General features: G+C 37.2%; 1 protein-coding gene across 1 annotated transcript in view; it reads right to left on the minus strand.

Annotated features, from left to right (window-relative positions):
- The window catches only part of NEB (nebulin), a gene marked incomplete at its 5' end in the record, with an annotated part of 61,903 nt that continues 42,036 nt past the window's right edge, over window positions 1-19,867 (minus strand). The window contains 24 exons of the mRNA XM_009581839.1: window positions 1-174; window positions 867-976; window positions 1,268-1,417; window positions 1,992-2,084; window positions 2,568-2,751; window positions 3,076-3,183; window positions 4,185-4,277; window positions 4,553-4,645; window positions 4,942-5,034; window positions 6,007-6,099; window positions 6,612-6,704; window positions 7,290-7,382; window positions 7,994-8,086; window positions 8,875-8,967; window positions 10,206-10,298; window positions 10,817-10,909; window positions 12,095-12,187; window positions 12,644-12,736; window positions 14,203-14,295; window positions 16,732-16,824; window positions 17,660-17,764; window positions 18,386-18,490; window positions 18,942-19,046; window positions 19,185-19,298. Of these exons, the coding sequence (XP_009580134.1) occupies window positions 1-174; window positions 867-976; window positions 1,268-1,417; window positions 1,992-2,084; window positions 2,568-2,751; window positions 3,076-3,183; window positions 4,185-4,277; window positions 4,553-4,645; window positions 4,942-5,034; window positions 6,007-6,099; window positions 6,612-6,704; window positions 7,290-7,382; window positions 7,994-8,086; window positions 8,875-8,967; window positions 10,206-10,298; window positions 10,817-10,909; window positions 12,095-12,187; window positions 12,644-12,736; window positions 14,203-14,295; window positions 16,732-16,824; window positions 17,660-17,764; window positions 18,386-18,490; window positions 18,942-19,046; window positions 19,185-19,298 (2,550 nt within the window). The remainder of the gene's footprint in view (window positions 175-866; window positions 977-1,267; window positions 1,418-1,991; window positions 2,085-2,567; window positions 2,752-3,075; window positions 3,184-4,184; window positions 4,278-4,552; window positions 4,646-4,941; window positions 5,035-6,006; window positions 6,100-6,611; window positions 6,705-7,289; window positions 7,383-7,993; window positions 8,087-8,874; window positions 8,968-10,205; window positions 10,299-10,816; window positions 10,910-12,094; window positions 12,188-12,643; window positions 12,737-14,202; window positions 14,296-16,731; window positions 16,825-17,659; window positions 17,765-18,385; window positions 18,491-18,941; window positions 19,047-19,184; window positions 19,299-19,867) is intronic.

Raw genomic sequence — 19,867 nt, forward strand, 5'->3', positions numbered from 1 at the left:
TTAGACAGCTTCTACGTAGTTGGCTGGCAGCATGCCGGTCTTGCCAGTTCTCTGGACAGTCCCATACATCCAGCCTTCATCAATTGCTTGTACGTTTACAATTGTGTCACCGTCTTTGAAGGAAACCTCATCAGCATCGGCTGCCATGTAGTCATACATGGCCCGGTAGGTCTTCTGTTAATTTTAAGGAGGGGGGAGGATTGGGGGCAAAAACAAGAGACACATTTACACCCCTGGTGTCACCACTGACAGCCATAGCTGTTGGTGAGAATCAAAATGTAAGAGCAGGCTAAGGGCAAGTTATGTTTTGACTCATTTCAGTACTCTAAAATTATTACTGATGGCAGTATCTAGCTGGTTTCAGATCACAAAATGTTTCTTTTCAATAACAAAGTACCTTAGTTATTGCCACAGTACCTTAGGTTAGTGCCTGTGTGTTTTAGTGACACTGAAGCCAAACAAAATGTTTTCAGAGTGTATTTGAGCACTACCAGCTCTAGGTAGCTCCAGCTGTAACTTTAAGGTGTCACCTCCCAGCAGATCTTGCAGGTGCCATACCCATTGTCATGTATCTACTCTAAGACTCAATTTCAGGAGTAGGAAGAAGTGAATTTAAAATTTTCAACAACAGGTAAGGGTCTATCCCACTTCAGTGAATCTGTTACACCTTCACCTGCTTTTGTACCAAGCTTCAGCCCAGAGGGTAGGCATGTTACTGACTCTAGGCACGTCTGAAGCATGATGGAGCATGCACCATCAGCTGTTGGGGACCTCCCGGGCTGTGCACCTTTGGTAGGTAGTCAAAATTAACTCCTGCAGCAAGATTGGGATTGTGTGTCTTAACACAAGTGATCAATGTTACTTACACCAGCGGTGGATGGGTGAGAAGGAACTGATGACACCGTTGTTTGCTGGGTAGCAACTGACGATGACCGTTGTTGGGGTAACTCTATGGTTTTAGCATGTTTGTAGCCCACTGCAAAAGGAAAATGTATTTTGTATTGTGTATTACAGAATGGGCAATAGGGTGGGAGTTGCTCTGAATAAAGATCAGGGGGTAGGTCATTAGTTGGGTCAAATCTGCCTTTTACCTACTGAAATACAACTTTTCATTTGGTAACTCAGCATTTTGCAGGTGTACTTCTGTGCTTTTTCCGGGCTAAAGGAATTACTGAACACGAGCCCATGACCAGTACTGCCCTGCCAGATGGTCTGGATACCATTTGTCCTCATATGTCAATAAACGGCACTTTTGTTCTCCTCATACCTGTTGCAGTTGTGGTGAAGAAGCCCCCGCTGCTGTAGTAGGACAAATGTTGATCCACACCATCCGAGGGCTCAGATTTTTCATCGCCACCACTGAGGCTCAAGGCACTGGCAGAGCGGGAGTGCTCCCGGCTGCGGCGCTGGGCTTGGACTGCAAGGAGAAAGCAGTGGGAACCAATTCATGTCTTTGTTTTGTAAGGAGATGCGCACAAAAGTATGTGTATATACATATATATACATATATATATACACACACACACACATATATATACCTATGTGTGTGCATACATATTCTGTAAAACTACCCCAAGCTCTCTACCATTGTTACCAAACCTGTAGCAATTGTGCTTACAGGGAGTAGAAAACAGACATAGGCCACATGCATGCTAAGCAGAATTGGTTACTGTATTTTACAAAATTAATGGAAAAAAAAGCATGTGAATTAATCACAGTCTGTTTTTATGGTTACTCAACGGTATTTGCCAGGGCTTTTTAAAAGCAGTCTACGGACACCATGCTGAAGTTCTACTCAAAAAGGCACTGTTGTTGTATCCCTTTTATTTTTAACGCAGTGTCTGAAGTCGTCGCGTAAGGCCACACTTGCGTTCTTGGATAGGTAGAGTGCCAAGCTGCGCTTTAGCATCCCCAAGCCGTCAGTTTTACTGATTGGATTTGCACAAGTATAAAACCTATTTTGCACAAACAGTACAGCCTATGGAACAAACCAGAGATCATATGTAAGCTTCTGGACTGAATATTGTCTTCTGCTGGGTCGTAGTCAAAGACTGAGCCGGGATTAGTGCGCCACACACGAAGACCTGTAAGAGAAATAGCATTTTCTGAGGAGAAGCTGTAGCTCAAGCAACTTTTGGAGGGCTTGAGCAGCACATGTCTGTCCTGAATAGGAGTAAAAGCGTATCAGAAAACGGCAAGCAGTATTTCATAAATTTGTGTTTCTCAAATCTATAGCACAGATTAGGCTTTTTTTAATACAAATTTATCTACATCAAGTGAGCTGAAGTATTTCTATAATATGCATAGAGGTGAAGTTAAAAATATAAGTAAGAAATTAAAATCTAGCATTACATTATAAAGTTAGGCAGAATGGGAGAGGGAGACCACAGATAATTTACAGCTGCTAGAGAGTATTTTCAAAATGGACTTTAGTAAAAATATCATCTCCAAGGAATGGTAACTTTGAATTGATATGGCTGAGCTTAAATAAAACAATTCATCCAGGTCAGCTTGTGCTTTGTGTCAATGAAGTACTCAAGTCATTATAAAACCTAGGTTCTGCTTACCTGTGAGATTCTCTTGATCCTGGTCCACGCGCTTTCGCTCCATTTCTACTACTCGCCTTTGAATGCCCCTATAGCTAATGTCACTGAAGTCCTGCATGTTCTTTTTCACGCGTTCTGTAATGGGGTCGGTAACTACAGGTGTGAAACTACCTTTGCTTTTCTCAAAATCTTCATGGTATTTCACCTGCAATTTAAAATGAAATGTCTGTTCTCTGTAGCTTAGATGAATAATTTTTATTCCTGCTTACCTCAGGTGAATTTCTAGTACGGTAGTGCACACTGCTGTGCTGAACTTCTGCTCTCTCCAATCCAAGGAACAATGAGGGCCTAATCCCAAACATGCCTTTCCTGCAGTCACTCTTGCCTTTAGCATTTAAGAATTTGGGTAACCAAACTTGGTATATGTACATTATCCTTGAGCTGCCAACCCCAGAATGTCTCAGGAACAAGGTTATGTTTTTATTTAAATCACTTGCCAAGTTAAAAGTACATCTATAAATGCTCTTACTGTAGAGATATGTTTCTGGGTCTCTCGTACACGCCGCATTTCAGGTGTATCCAGTATGTACGCAGCTTTGCCTTGTACTTGTTTTCGGAAACTATCTGAATAAAGAACCTGCCAGATGAGAAAATGGAAGTGAGCACAGGGCACGGAACTACTTCTGCATCACGAGGAATGAGCTGTACAGAAGCAATCTGGCAAAGAAGGCAGGGCGGGGTGGAAAGCAGCAGCAGCTGTGTTGGTGAATAACATTAGAATGCAAAGAAAAATTCTTTTTCGGAATTTTAGGAGATATGGACAGCTCTGGACTTGATCCCAAACATTCCTTTTCTTAACTAAAAGATCCTTACCTTTTTTAACCTTGTAATAACATGTAGAGGTAATGCAGTCATAATGTTCTCAGTAATATTTTCATATATTTGACATGCACCTCACCGACTTTTGTGAAGTTATCGGTGCGAAGCAGACAACATAATTAGACCTGTATTTATCATTGAAATACTACAATTTTTGCTGGGTTTGTAGGGTTTCTTTTTTGAGTGGTAACAGTTGCATCATGCTTCTGTAAACATTTGTTTGCAGATGTTGTATTACTGGATTTATCGAGCAAGCCGTGACATCTGTTATGAACATAAACCTGTACAGGATGGGGTATGTCAGGATTTACCTCTGGAGTAACAGGTTAGCAAACAAAGGCCTAAAGAAGGCCACTTCCAGATCTGTCATGTTTTTATATAGAATGTCAGAAATCTAACAAAATATACTGTTACTGAATAACGATCATTTTACATCTCATACAGTGTAAGACCAGTAAAAACAGAAGATATTTGCAAGAGACTTCAAGGCAACATATGTTATTTGAAATTCAACTGTTGTTTAAAAAAAAAAACCCCAAACTAAAGCAGTTAATCTCACAGAAAGAAATACTAAATTGCAGCAGAAAGTAAAACGCAAGTATTAAAGCATTTGATTTTAGTATCATTAGTTCGTACTTCCAAACTAGGTAGCTAGGTAGTTATGTTAACATCTGCACTGATGTTAATTTGAGTAAGGATTTCAGGCATTGAAATGTTACTTTTTAATGTATTTTCATTTATTGGCTGAGTAGAACATACCGAGCTGATGTTTTCTTGATTGCGTTTAGCTCTCTCTATCTCTGGAGTCATGGGTGTTGGTGTTCCTTTTGCCAGATGTTCCTTGTACAAAACCTACAGTGTACAAAAAGGTGTCCACAAATCAGACTGGAATAATTCATAGCTCATTCTGTAAACGGTGTTATTGTTTAAGCAATACTCAGCACTGCAGGGGTAGAAAAGATCTTGGGAAATAAAGCATCTAAGAAGTTATTCGCTAGAGCAAAAGGTAAAAATCAAAGGGAAAAATAGGCAAAAATAAGGAAAACTGAGAAAACAAGGCTAAATTAGAAGTGGAGTTTTTGTTCAGAATGGTTATTTTTAATATAAGGTCTGTCTTCTTTCAGTACCGAGCTAATGTGTTCTTGATTGCGTTTGACTCTCTCCATCTCTGGAGTGATAGATGTGGGAGTTGCCTTTCCTAAGCCTTCTTTGTATATAACCTACGGATCACAAAGTGTAACTCAAAGTCACAAATATACAAATTAAAAACTGTAATGTTACTAGTTTTAGAGTAAACACCATCCATTATGAAAGAAAAAAAAAAGGTCAGAGGAAAAAATAGTATTAAGAAGTTAATTGACAAAAAATCTTTTAAAATTATGGTACTTAAGAGATGACTTTCTAAGTTTGAGGGAAAAAAATTAGAGTGTTAAATAAAACCAGGCAGACTTAAGTTATCAAAAAAAAAAAAAAAAAAGAGCTCTATCATATCCCCTTTACTTCTTCCAGACAATACCGAGCTAATGTGTTCTTGATTGCGTTTGACTCTCTCCATCTCTGGAGTGATAGGTGTGGGGGTCGCTCGCCCCAAGTTTTCTTTGTACAACACCTGTGGGATACAGAAGATGTATCCGGTATCTTAAAACCCCCCCAAAATCAAAAGGATTTGAACACAAATTATTACTTTGTTATCAAATTTCAAAAAAGTCACAACTGATTATGATATGCAGCACTGCACAAAAGCCAAACATCTACTGCTGTAAGGAAGGGTAAGAAAAATAAACTGTAAAAGAAAAGCTTGTTATTTTTTTGGTTAACAAAGAAGGGCTCTATCCAGCTACAACTATGATGATGGCTCCATAGGCTCAGGGAAGCTGCCTGTGGCCCTAGAGAACTACTGAAGAAATGTTTTGTCTGCTGTTTTATCTGTATTTAAAGCAATTCGTGACCTTTTTAGGAGGGAGGAGGGAGTTCTGTTGCCACACTAACATTGGGCAGCCAAATAAAGAGGGGCGTCGAGGCTGGGTGTCTGGTATCACCGCACCATTACACCTACACATCTCTCTGGTCCATGAGACCACCCAAAAATTATCGCTGATATGCCACCCAGAACAGGAACAGTCTCATTCCTTTTGTGTCATTCTGTTTAAGGCAGCCTGCGTCACCTGTCTCAGCAATACAATCTCAGATGGGTCAGAGAGGGGGGATTTTTCGGGGTGGGGTGGTTGGGTTTCTTGTTTGTTTGTTTTTCACTGAAGTCAAATACCCTTTGAAAAGCCAATGAACGCTTAAACACTAAACAGAGAGAGACAAACATGAATCCTTCACCAAAGGATGCTAAGCTCTTAATATTTTCTGGATAGAGCCCACAGGTACGCAAACTGAGTTGTGGAAAAGGCCTAAATTTCTGGATCACACTGTTAACACTAAAGTAATATTTTCTTTTTAGAAGAGCGATTAATTTGCAGAAAAAATATGTATTTTTTTTAAATTAAAATCAACTTTCAGGAGGTAGTTAGAATGTTACTTTATTAAGATATAAGCACAAAGGGAAAAAAGAAATATATCTATTTTAAAGTACCGAGCTAATGATTTCTTGATTGCGTTTGACTCTCTCCATCTCTGGAGTAATGGGTGTTGGGGTCACGTTCCCCACGTTTTCTTTGTACAAAACCTACAGGATACAAGGGAGTATCCAAATGTCATTAAAAAGGCACCAGCAACAACAACTAAAAAAACCCAACCAAACAACAAAAAAACCCCCACCACCAAAGCAACATACAACACAGCTTTTGAACCATTACACTTAGAAAGAGTTAGATTTGGGGCACAATGCTGTTCCCAAAAGAAGCAACGGGAGCTTTGCCATTAATCTACTAGGATGCAGAAATGGACCCTGTATGGAATCAACTCTGCATGAAAGCACACTTGTAGTAAGAAAGGGTTAAAAAAATTGCAGAGAAACAATATCCATCCAAAAAAGGTCAAACCTAGTTCTAGTAAAATTCTGCTTCAGACAGTGTTAAATAGAAGATACTACGATTTGCTTGTAAGCACAGAAGGTAGGAGGTTTATGCTACACGGAGAGTCATTTTATAAAGTTAGAAAGCACAGATTGCTAAACTGCTACAGTGGTGTTAAACACTTCATTCAGATCTTTAGGAACTGGTTTGCTGTTAAAAATACCGAGCTAATGATTTCTTGATTGCGTTTGACTCTTTCCATCTCAGGAGTGACAGGTGTTGGGGTTGCTTTCCCTATGTTCTCTTTATACAACACCTATGAGACATAAAAAAGGAGCCAAAGAAAGCAACAATAAATAAAAAGCTAGCCGTAGACAAGCTTAAAGCCTAAGGCATTTTTTCCTTGTATTTATTTTCTCAGGGCCTAGGTATTACATATATTTTCAAAGAAGGTACTTAGCAATATATTACTAGAGAACTAGGGTTTGGCATACTGGCTTTTTAACTACAGGATCACTTGTAATAAATAGTGTAAGTACTACATAACTGAGACCACAAAAATATCATATTGAGGGGCTGAGGATGTTATGACTATGTAAATTATAATTTTTCAAAAAAAGAATGTCAGCATTGCAGGGAAAATGAGTGGAGTTTGTTAAGTATTTTTAGGATTAGAGTAGGTCATTAAAATCACTCTTAAAAAAACAACTAAAACTGTAACAAGTTAAAGTCACCACTGTAAACCACAGTAAGACATGAGTAAGAAGTAATCACTTCTGTAAGCTGCTTTAGAGCTAGGATCGGCATTGTTTTGGAACAAGTGTTACAATGTCCATTTATTAAAACTGTTAAAGTGTTCTTTTAAATATGAGTTAAAGGGAACTTTTTCTTAGCAAAGTACCGAGCTACAGATTTCTTGATTGCGTTTGACCCTCTCCATCTCTGGAGTGATAGGAGTGGGGGTTCCAGTCCCCACGCTCTCTTTGTACAATACCTGTGTAGTAACAAGAAGCATCCAAAAACATAATCACAACTCAGTAATAACTACATCCAACATGAAGTCAAATATTTGAGTCTGCTGGAGCTCAATCTGCTCTAATATGCCCTAAAAGCTACCCCTGGAAGCAAAGAAGACTGGATTGCACCCCTGAGGGTCTGAAGGCAAAGAAGTCTATGGTTTTATATTCGCAGGTGCGACAAAGCCAACACAGAAGCCTCTTATGTCAAATACATTTTCATGGCAGAGGAGAGCTTTTAGACCCCCACTGAAGCCTGCCAGAAAGTCAGACCCTCCCTCTTCTATGATAACAGCATTAAAACAGGAAACCGATAGGATTTAAAAAAAAAAACGACACATATAAAAGAAAAAGGAAGTTGGAACAGGGAGCAAAACGGTTAAAAATATTTAGGATAATGTAAATAATTACATATATGAAGAAGTGGTAGGTCAGTAACATTGGAAAATATAATACAGTGAAGAAGAAAGGATGTTTTTATAAGTTGATTACGTGGAAGTAAGGAGAGGAATTGTTCATTTTTAATAAAGGTTAAAAGGTTCCGTTTAAGTGGAGTTAAAGGGAATACTTCTTTTCCTCCACAAAATACCGAGCTAATGTGTTCTTGATTGCGTTTGACTCTCTCAACCTCAGGAGTGACAGGTATTGGGGTTCCTGTCCCCAGATCCTCTTTGTACAACACCTGTGGGGTAACATGGCTATATTAAAAAAAGAAAAAGGAACAAGCAAACAACAGTAACATGCAGCTTGATGAGAAAACAGACAAAGTTTTTCAAAGTCGCTCCGAGCCAAAGCTTGGAATAGAAGAAAAAATTAAAATGCTCCTCAAAACTATACAGCTAAACACTAATACTCTGCAATGCCTTTTGGCAGAAAGCTAGAACACCTTCTCTATTTGCTTCGCAGGAGCTATATAGAAAAACTGTCTGTGCAACAGTAGACCGTTAAAGACTTCCTAAAGGCAGAAAGTATCAAATACAACACACAAGGAACAAAGAAATCAATCCTGTTTCATTTACCCATTCCATAAACATCACAGCAGGTTACACTGGCATGTACTAGAGCACTGTAACACTGAGATCATAGCCAGATTTGTATCAGGTGCTGAATAGTTTAGTTCTCATATATAAAGTAAGTAAAATCAGGAAAAAAACCACCACACAAAACAAAACTAAGGATTGTTGTGACTAAGAAAAGGAAAACAGGGTGTTTTTTAAGAGGAAAAAAATTAAAAAGATAATCAGACTCAAAAGAAAGGTAGAATTAAAAGTTATTATTAAGATGACGTAATACAAAAAGAGGAAAAAGAATGATGTAAGTAACAATTATGGAGGGAAAAAATCTCAAAGGGACCAGGACATTATTTTTTGTGTAAGTTGATTATAGGGGAAAAAGAATATTTTTTTGTGTGTTAAAAGTATTTTAAAATAGATTAAAAGGGAATTTTCTGCTTTTCAAATTAAAAAATACCGAGCTAAAGTTTTCTTGATTGCGTTTAACTCTTTCAATCTCAGGAGTGACAGGTGTTGGGGTTCCTGTCCCCAGATCCTCTTTGTACACCACCTGTGGGGTAACATGGCTATATTAAAAAAAAAAAAAAAGGAACAAGCAAACAACAGTAACACTGTTTGCTGAGAGAACATGCAGAACATGAGAGATGTTTTTCTGAGATGCCCTGAATAAACATAGGGATTAAAAAAATCCATTAAAAAAAAAAACTAGTTTAAAACACTGAAGATAGAGTTAAACACTAATACACCAGTATGACTTTTACCAGAATGCTAGAATACGTTCCTGAGTTGCTTAAGTGCTTCTCAAGGTGGACATTTAAAACTGGTGAGTATTTAGAAGATTAAAGTCTTATATAAATTATAATGAAGTATATTATTGTCTTTTCACCAGCAGTAAGGTAAACTTTTTCCTGACCGTACTTGAGGCATTGGAGGACCAGGTCCTAATGCACCTTCCTAAAAGTATACACAGACCTCAACAAAGAGTCATCCATTCCCTGAGTGAAACACTCTTTATTGTCCAGAGTTTATCATCAAAGAATCTAGCTTGCTTATTACAGGAAGGGCGCAGAGACATGATCATAATAAAGGCGTATGTGTGAAAATGGTACCTTAGAAATTGTAATTACTAGTGCTCTCCTATGTTACATGACACTTACCTCACCCCGAGAAACATCCTAACGCTACTAATTTCCTAATTTTTTTTACCCTGCAAACCTGTGCTACCAACATCAGAGCAGTTTACACCAGCTAGAGATTTGGGGCACCTGTCTCTATGCAGCAATATTAAAGACTTCCTAAAGGAAGAAGGCATCAAATACAATGCAGAGGGAATAAAGAAATCAATCCTGTTCCATTTACCCATTCCATGAACATCACAGCAGGTTACACTGGCATGTATCAGAGCACTGATTTGGTCATTTCCACAGATTTGTATCAGGCAATAAATAGTTCAGCTTTTATATGTGGTAAAACCAGGGAAAAAAAAACAACAACCAAGGATTGAAGTGATTAACAAAAGGAAAAGCACATATTAGAAGAAAAAAAAAAAATGTTCAGAGTCAAAAGAAAGATGGGAACACGGAATCCAAAAGTTATCATTAGTAAGATGATCTAATCAAAACAAAGTAAGTAACAATTATGGAGGGAAAAATGTCAAAACATGGGGAACAGGATATTCTTTTTTGTGTAAATTGATTACAGGGAAATACAAGAGTATTTTTTTGGTGTTAAAATTATTTTTAAATAGATTAAAAGGGAAATTGCTGCTTTTCAAATTAAAAAAAATACCGAGCTAAAGTTTTCTTGATTGCGTTTGACTCTTTCAATCTCAGGAGTGACAGGTGTTGGGGTTCCTGTCCCCAGATCCTCTTTGTATAACACCTATATGGTAACATGGGAGTTTAAGAAAAGTTAAGAACAAAAAAAAAATACTGCATTTGATGAAGGTAACACATATAATTTTTATGCCCACTAAATCTACTAGAAAGCAGGAAAAATTAGGAAGTATAGAACAGTTAACAATTGTGATAAATTCAGAGGAAGTCTTCTGATAGCTAGAAATACTGCATCCCAATTCTTAGATATGCTTCAAAAGAATAATAAAGCATTAGAGGAATGGAATTAAGCAAATAACAAAACCAGTGTTTTTTAAAAATGCAAAATACCTTAAGTTTCACGAAAAAAAGCTTTAAAAATTAAAGGACATGAAGCACCAAGTGTTATGATTATAAAAAAATCTTTTAAAAAATAAGTACATAAAATATAACTAACAATGACTAAAAAATTTAATAGCAGAAAGGGGATGTTTCTATGTTGATAAGTTAATTAGACAGAGTAGAAAATTTACAAGTGTTAAATAGTTATAGGGAATTTTTTTTCTTAAATTACAAAAAAAATACCGAGCTAAAGTTTTCTTGATTGCGTTTGACCCTCTCCATCTCAGGAGTTACAGGTACTGGGGTTCCAATCCCCAGACCCTCTTTGTACAACACCTGTGTGGCAACAGGGAAGTATTAAAAAAAAAAAAAAGAAGACAGGAAAGGACAGAGGAGGACAGGGAGGAGAGAGAGAGAAGACAAGTAATTTAATAAAGTGAAACTTCAAAGTACGAAAAATAGAGTTTTGTCAGCTTTGTTCAAAGACTTGGGAAAAAAAAAAATCAATGGAAATAATTGGCTAATATTACTACGATGTTTGTTGTCATCTCACCTGGGTGCATGTAAATAGCACCAGCAAGAACTGCGGGAGTGTTTTGTGCAAAGCACAGCTTGAGCCATATTACCTGAAACCTCTTTGCATTTATGTCTTTTTGCCCAAAGGAGTTTCCTTACTCAAACAAAAGATCTTGAATGAGCAGCTTTGCCTCTAAGATTTCTAAATCTTCAAGAGAGAGTTGTGATGACCTCAGAGACAATTACATGTAGCAAAAAGTTTAACAACAGTGGCTTCTCTAGCTGTCCTATTAATCTCAAGTCAGGACTGCATTTCCTATCGGTCATGTCTGAATTGGCTCAGAATGAGTGAAAATTACTCCTAAGCTGCTCTAATTAAAACAGAAATATAGAATAAAATTATGACATAATGGTCATTTGACTGGATTGTGTTAGCAGTAGAAACAATCTGGATAGAAATTCATTACTACAGTAATTTTTCCTTATATATGCAATTTTCGTCACTTTTTCATATTGCAGTGATATGGGGATGCCACCCAGTTTTTCTTACAAAGACCTGTAGGATATAAGAAAGCACCCAACACAGCAAAAACCGGAAAAGAGACAACACACGCTAGTTGCATTAGATTGCTTTGCTTCAGGAAGTGTTAAGAGTCCATTTTTCATTTGCAGTGTGGTCAGTCTGAAGACTGTTAGAAGGATCAACTTTGTTATTGAAGAGGAGAGTGACATCACTTAGCCTACTACTATTTCATTGGGAAGAAAAATAAGGTACTGCTTAACTGCTTTAAGTAAATGAGGTTAAAATCTCACAGCTGGAACAATTTAATGACAATTAAGTTAGTGAAAAATAAAAATATAAGGATACTGACAGGGTTTTAGTGATTTGATTAGGAAAGGGTTGTTCAAAGTTCAACAAAGAACTGAAAGAAAAATTTAATATGGAGGAGTTAAAGGGATTTGATTTGCATTTGAAATGGTAGTTTTTGTTTTATTTAGCAATACCGAGCTAATGTTCTCTTGATTGCGTTTGACTCTTTCCATCTCTGGAGTAACCGATGTTGGGATGCCAGTCCCTAAGCCCTCTTTGTATAACACCTGTGAGGTACAAGAAAGTTTCCACAAAAAAAGCACTCAACACAGGCAAAATCATTAAATCTGACTATTTTGTGAGTTATGATTAGCGTTAGGATCACTTTTTAATCAATTTCACACTTGTTCTAGAGGCAAATATTAAGGAAGGGGCTGATGTTGATTATTCTGTAAATACGTAACTACAGATACTAGAAGATAAAGGGTTAAGATAAAACAAACATGGAGAGAAACACCATGTTAATGTCACAGCTTACTTCCAGTTTTGCTTCTTAAAAGAAATGCACGTAAAGTTGTAAATCACCAAAAAAAGTTAAAGCACAAACAGGTAGAATAGAGTTAAAAATATTGCCAGGGAAAAGCCAGGAGCAGGGTGAGATTCTAAACCATTGAAGAAAAACAGATTATATGTTAGGATGTTACTCAAAAATAAGTTGTTATAATTTTTTTTTTTTAAAATACCGAGCTAATGTGTTCTTGATTGCGTTTCACTCTCTCTATTTCTGGAGTGACAGGTGTTGGGATACCTGTCCCTACGTCCTCTTTGTACAATACCTGCAGAACACAAGCACCCAGCAAGGTGAGATCATATTCCTTCCACAACTACAGTACATTTGGATAGATAATTTACCTGGTTTATAGGTAAACATAATCTGGGATTATACGTAAATATGTGCACAATTTATTTTACTCATAGTGTGCATCTTTTTAAGTACAGTAACGAGCTCAGCAAAGTACTTAATGTCTATGTTGAGGTGCTTGAACACATTGAAGTCAATGGAATACTTTATTATAGTAGGACACAAGTTTAAATATTCTGCTGACCTGGCATGAAAGGTAGGTATGTTCTGCTTTTCATCTTAGTTTAGGAAATGTAATAGTATTACTTTTCAGGCAGTCAACATTTCTGGAGGTTTTTTTTATGGTGTTAACAAACAGCTGAACCTTTTATAGACATGTTTAATATGAAAATACTTAGTTGTGGGCTCCATTTAATTTTGATCTTTGTGACTCTTTGTTCGGAACACCACTATTTTACTTTGGTTTATGTCTATAGTAAGAAAAACAATTGAGTGTTAGCTCTCATATTATTAGATTTAACTTAACCTGTAATTGTTTGATTTTAAAAATTGCATTTTTCATTAAAGGAGTTGCATAGGAGATGCCTGGGTTGGTTTAAAACCTAATCATGTAGAAATAGATTATAAATGCACTAATGGTTCTTCCTGAAACTAGTAAAATACTTGCAACAAAAAGAGCTAACAAAAAACCAGATTCACTGCATGATGTCATTGAAACAATGAAAAAATACAAAAATAATGCGCTCGCAGCAAGGGAAAAAAATGACGTAAAAGAAAAAATGAAGAATAATTTGAAAAAAAAAATCAGTTGTGCAAAAGTGAGCTGTAAAAAAATCAGTATCATAAACAGCTCAAAAGGGAAACAGTACTTAAAATCAGGAATGGAAAATCGTAAGATACTCCTTATATGGGTGTCACTGCTCCTCAGCATTGTATAGCAAACATCTGAGGTACCAATAATCACAAGACCATATCCTGCCTCAATCCTGTATGCAGAGATCAAAGTAAAGCAGTAGTGGCTCAAAATCAGGAGAGCACGTTGTGGTTATTAAAATCTATACTTAACAAGACATGGGAAGAGCCAGGTACCGTTTCCACTTACAATTGTCACTAGGTTTTGTGACTACAAAAAAGGCTCCAATTATTTTTTCCCACAAAGTTCTCTCTAGCTGATCCATTTTTTTCAGACTAATTGTACAACATCATCCGGGTATTTTTTGTTCCTAGTTCTGTATTTAGAAAAGATCACAGAAGTAATACAGGGAAGTGGCTGACTGTAATGATCACTGCAAAATTCAGATGTTTGAACTTCCTGCTGCTGAATATAGCGATTTAAGAAATCTGTTGTCTTTTCAACAAAAAATACCCACAAACACTACCAAAGTTTGGAGCTTGAGCTCTGCGTAAGTATATAGATAAGTAGAAAATAGTGGCCATTACCGAACTGATGTGCTTCTGTGTCTCCTTGACACGCTTCACTTCTGGGAGATCCGGAATTGGAGTTCCTTTTCCAATACCCTCCTTGTACTTAATCTACAAAGATGCAGATATCAGAAAAAATTAAGATTACTTACATTAAAGAACAGCTGACGCAGGCATGTCTAAGAAGTTACATGAATAAAGAAACTTAGGTCCTTTATACTTTACAAACTCATTCAAATCTCAGATACTAAATGTATTCTGATAGAAGGAAATCATCAAGGAACCTTTTATCAGAGTTATCTGATAGCTAACTCTGCCACACTTCTACAAAGCAGTTTAACAATAACTCAGCTCAGGGTAAAAAAGCAGAGTCTTGTTTGAGCCAGAATTTTTCAGCTGAAGCTTAAAATTTGGGTATCTAACATCTCCCAGGAGCTTAATTTTAGCAAGAACAAACCCCCTGATTTATAACAACTGAACCATTTCACGGTTTCTTACACTGAGTTCCAAAAAATTGTGATACTAAAAATTTAAAATAATTTCTAAAAATCTTAGCCTAACATGAAATAGGCACCTAGATTCATATGTGGATACATAAAGAGCATTATCTGATCTCGAGGAGACTGAAAATTTAAAAGATCTCATTGGCTTTAACATGAGCAGAGAGCTGCTGTTAAAGTATTCCCATCATCTTTACAAGCAACCTTTTAGAAGTTAACTTTACCTGCTGATGAGATGTCATTGTGAATGGCACTTTACTAAAAGGGTTTTCTAAAAACAAGTGTAAATACCTTTGAACCTGATACCGTTCGGTCTTTCTATCAATGAAAGAATTTTTGATTTCTAAAAATCTATTATATTCAACAAAGGTGAGAGTCATCACACAACATTTTAACAATTACAGTGCTATTTGCATTTCTACTTTAGCATAACAAAAAAAAAGAACAGCATTTCACAAGAACATGTTTAACGTACTACACATGAAAAAAATTGGCTGAAATGTTAGTATCTTTTATACTAAAATGATGTCAGCATTCAAAAAAGCATGAAAAAGATTTTTAAGTTTTGAAAGAAAAGTAATATATACACTTATTCCAATTTTAGTGTGTTACAATTTTTTATATAATATAAAAGTTTTACGAGACATGCTTTAGTAAGGTTTTTGACACTGTTTGCCCTGGCATCCTCACATCCTAACAAAGTACGGCTTAGGTAAGTGCACAGTGACACGGACTGAAAACTGGCTAAATGGCCGGGTCCAGAGCATTTTGATCAGTGGCACAAGGGCCAGTTGGAGGCAAGTCAGCAGTGGTGTACCCCAGGGGTCAATACTGGGGCCAATACTGTTTAACATCCTCACTGATGACCTGGATGCCGGGACAGAGAGCACCCTCAGCAAGTTTGCAGCTGACACAAACCTGGGAGGACGGCCTGATACACCCAAGGGTTGTGCTGCCACCCAGAGGGTCCTAGACAGGCTGGAGAAATGGGCTGAAAGGTATCTCCTGAAGTTCAACAGGGGGAAATGCGAAGTCCTGCACCTGGGGAGGAATAACCCCAGGCACCGTGGATGCTGGGGGCTGACTGGGAAGCAGCTTTGCAGCAAAGGACCTTGAGGACCTGGTGGACAACAAGCTGACCATGAGCCAGCAATGTACCCTCATGGTAAAGAAGGCCAACAACATCCTTGGCTGCATTAAGAAGGGCACTGCCAGCAGGTCAAGGGAGGTGATCCTTGCCCTCTACTCAGCACTGGTGAGGCCACATCTGGAGTTCTGGGCCCAGTTCTGGGCTCACCAGTACAAGAAAGATATGGACTTACTGGAGCAAGTCCAGTGCAGGGGCACAAAGATGAGTAAGAGACAGGAGCATCTTTGATATGAGAAGAGGCTTAGAGAGCTGGGACTCTTCAGCCTGGAGAAGAGTAGGTTCAGGGGGAACTTATCAATGTGTATAAATACCCAGTGAGAAGGAATGAAGAGGAGGGAGCTACTCGTCTCAGTAGTGCTCAGTGACAGGACAAGAGGTAATGGTCACAAATTAAAAAACCAGAAAATTCAATCTGAACACAGGAAAACACTTTTTTACTGTGAGGGTGGTCAGACACTGGAACAGGTTGCACAGAGAGGTTGTGGAGTCTCCATCCTTCAGGATATTCAAAACTCAACTGGACGTGGTCCTAGGCAACGTGCTCTAGCTGATCCTGCTTGAGCAACAGGGTTGGAGTAGATGCTCTCAGGACCCTACCAACTTAAATGATTCTTTGATTCTGTGCTAAATAAACTGTGTTTAGGATGAGATTAAAAATGATGGCAAGAGCTTTCATGTTTTAGAAATGGATTGTACATAACAAATTGAATGTTAATCATTAGAAAGATTACCGTTTAAGTAACAAGAATAGGCAAAAACTTTTAGAAAGTAAGACTTAGCTGGATGGATTATTGCCAAGCCACGGTTAGCAACACTTAAAGAAATAAGAGGGGGAAAAAGATATTATTTCAAGTTGAATTAGCACTGGTAGAGTATTAAAAATCAATTCTTTTGTACCGAGCTAATTGCATCCTGGGTTCGTTTAACTCTCTGCATCTCTGGTGTCTTTTCAATAGTAGTTCCAGTTCCAATATCTTCTTTATATAAAATCTTAACATTTGGAATGAATACAACAAGGTTAAGCATACAAAACACAACACTATTTCTTCTAGAGAGTGAGTACAGGCTCATGACAGTGATTTATACAACAACAGTGCAGGCTGAAAGCCAACTCGGAGGATTATCTCCAGTCACTGCCTTATTCCCCATCTGCAGTCTGTCCTACCACATGACTGCCATTTGTGCAAAAAAGAGGCTGATCATTTATATTTGTAGTAATGCATTTTAAGTAGAATGTCAAAACATTTGTAGGCTAATTTTAGGATTGAAGACTAATATTTGTTCTAATTTGTTCCTTTTCTAATTTGTTTTATTATGTTTTACACAAATGTCTTCCACTTAATTACTTAGTATGCTAATGGTGCTAGTGGCAAAATGATGCAGCAGACTATAGGCACTTCATGGTAACACATGAAATGTGAAACAAATCAGGCAGACAGTTCACTTTTCACTGAAAGAAGACAGTTGCAACACAACAAGAATACACTACTTACGTGGTAACAGGACAAAAGAAAGGTGGATACTAGTAGAACGAATTAAGTACAGGATCAATTGTTTAACTATATCATAGCTATGTATATGTGATAGAGTGTAATCAAGGCACTCCACAAAAAAGAGTAGATAAAAAGGCGTAGCAAAAATCTAAATCTAAATCCAAATAAATCTACTTAGAATAAAATTAGTTTTGTTTGAAAAAGTTCTTATACACATTTAAGCAGATCAAGAACATAAGTACCTGTAAGATACGAGCCAAAAATAGTTATTTTATTAAACATATTAAACTGTATTTTTTGGAATGAGAACTGAAAACAGAAAATAACTATACCGAGCTGAAATTCTTCTGGTTTTCTTTCACACGCAACATTTCTGGTGTGTCTTGTACAACTGTAACTTTTCCTTTACTGTTCTGTAGGTCCCACTGATACTGAAGCTGTTGAAAAAGTTAAAAGTAAAACATCAAATGTTGACTCTATGCCACAAAAAGTTACTCACAGAGTTTTCTTTGAAGATGAGGGGAAAAAAAAAATTTCAGGTACACCTTGTAAGGAGGTCGTTTTAACGCCACCATTAGTGATATAAAGATGTACCACGGTTACAAGTATTCTCATTTAAATTAGCAATAGGAGATCCTTAACTAGATTCACTGAAAAATCTTGAAAGGTGCCAGATTGTATCTAAAACAATTAAGTCTCAACAATGAAAGGTAAAGATTTCAAGTCAGATTGTGGAGTTCCATTATTGACCGTACAGTCTTGCAGGTAGTCCCACTGACAACCACAGACAATTTCCAATTCTCTGTTACTTGCAAAGGAATTGTCAAAGCACTGCTGCAGAAAGATTTTTTCAAGAAAATTACAGAATCATTTTGGTTCCCTGTGTAATGCGTAAGTGGCCTGCTGCATACAAAGTGGACCCTCTAACTGAAGATCCCTGAGAATGTAAAGGCAGACTAGCTGGGATTAGGGTGTGATATCGGGACCTTATTGAATGAAAAAAAGCTGAACATTCTTTATTAGTTGACAGTAACAGTAATTATTATTTATATACATACTGTGCTAAAGTTCTTTTGATTCTCACGGACTCTCTGCATTTCTGGTGTGTCTGCTACAGGCACATAGTATGGCATGGTCCTTTCTGCATCTTCCTTATACTTTTTCTGATAGAAAATACAAAATACATTCCATTAATACAAAAGCAGTAATAAACAATCTGGCATTATTTATTGTTGCATAATGCCCACCTTTATGGAAATGTGAGTACTTCTGTGTCTGATATAAATGCAGATTATGCATGTGTGTAAGATTTATTTTAAACATTAGATTATTAAGGAGTAGGAAAATTAAGCTAAATCTATTTAGAACAAAATTAGCTTTGGTATTGCAAAAGCAGTAGAAATTATTGTTTCATTTTATACAGCATTAAAATAAATTAATTTCAATATTGAAATGGAATTTCAGAGTAAGAGATGCCACATCACAGCTCTAGAGAAATTTGTTTTTCTGGTGTATCTCCTGAATGTTGTGACAGGTAGTTATTTAGGTGCTCCAAATTAGTATCCACTTGAGGTTCCCACATGAACAATGATTAAATTGCTTCACTCAAGATACCTGGCTTGAAAGGTTCTTGACCTGCTGGGCATGAATAATCTCCGGAGTATCGACAACACTGGTGAAGTTGGCTTTCTCCATTTCTGCCAGTTGTTTGTATTTGATCTGTTGGGGAAAGCTCACATTTAGGTGCCTTAATCATATCTTGACAACAATTTTCATTTGGTTTAATCAGAAAAAACTGTTAATAAATTTTCCTTTAAAGACGACATCAGATGTGATATATGAGATATTCACACAGACCTGGCTGGCAATGTCAGTGGCATTCTTTGCTCTCACAAAATCTGGTGTCTCCAAAGCCAGTTCTGTCAGACCTTTTCCTCTGATTTCTAATTCCAAGGCTTTTTTGTACTCTTTCTGCAGATGAAGACAGTAAATAGATACTTTGTCAATGTGAATGCAATACCTTTAGCAACTCCAGATACTTTCATGACCACACCACAAAATAGGAATACTACTAATATAAACTCACAATTAAACACACAAATGATGTCATTAAAGTGTGTACTTTATGACTTAAATTTTCAGAACAAACAGCCTACTCCAGCAGTAAATGGAGCACACTACAGGCCAGCGGTATTAAGGTCACTCTTCCTTCTTACACCAGTAATCTCAAAGTGTAAGTTCCTTTAGGTGACCAGTGATCAGTGCAAAACAATAACTTGCACAGAAGAGAAGCAAGAGAGAGCGAGCAGTGTGTGAAATGCATGTGGTAGTGAAGAGTGATCACAGATATTTCACACTGAGCATGTCCAAAAAATGCAAGGTATCAGGATTCTCTGTGACATTTTGGGCCCTTTGGAATGAATACCCTCCCTAAAAACTCAGTGTTGCAGCAGCCATCCTTCCCAAAGAGATCTTCCACTAAGGTCTAAAAGATTTATTTTGTATAGATTGGTATAATTCATATCTCTCTATGCCAACTC

This window comes from Fulmarus glacialis, unplaced genomic scaffold (assembly GCF_000690835.1).
Source record: "Fulmarus glacialis isolate BGI_N327 unplaced genomic scaffold, ASM69083v1 scaffold4550, whole genome shotgun sequence".
Taxonomy (NCBI): domain Eukaryota; kingdom Metazoa; phylum Chordata; class Aves; order Procellariiformes; family Procellariidae; genus Fulmarus; species Fulmarus glacialis.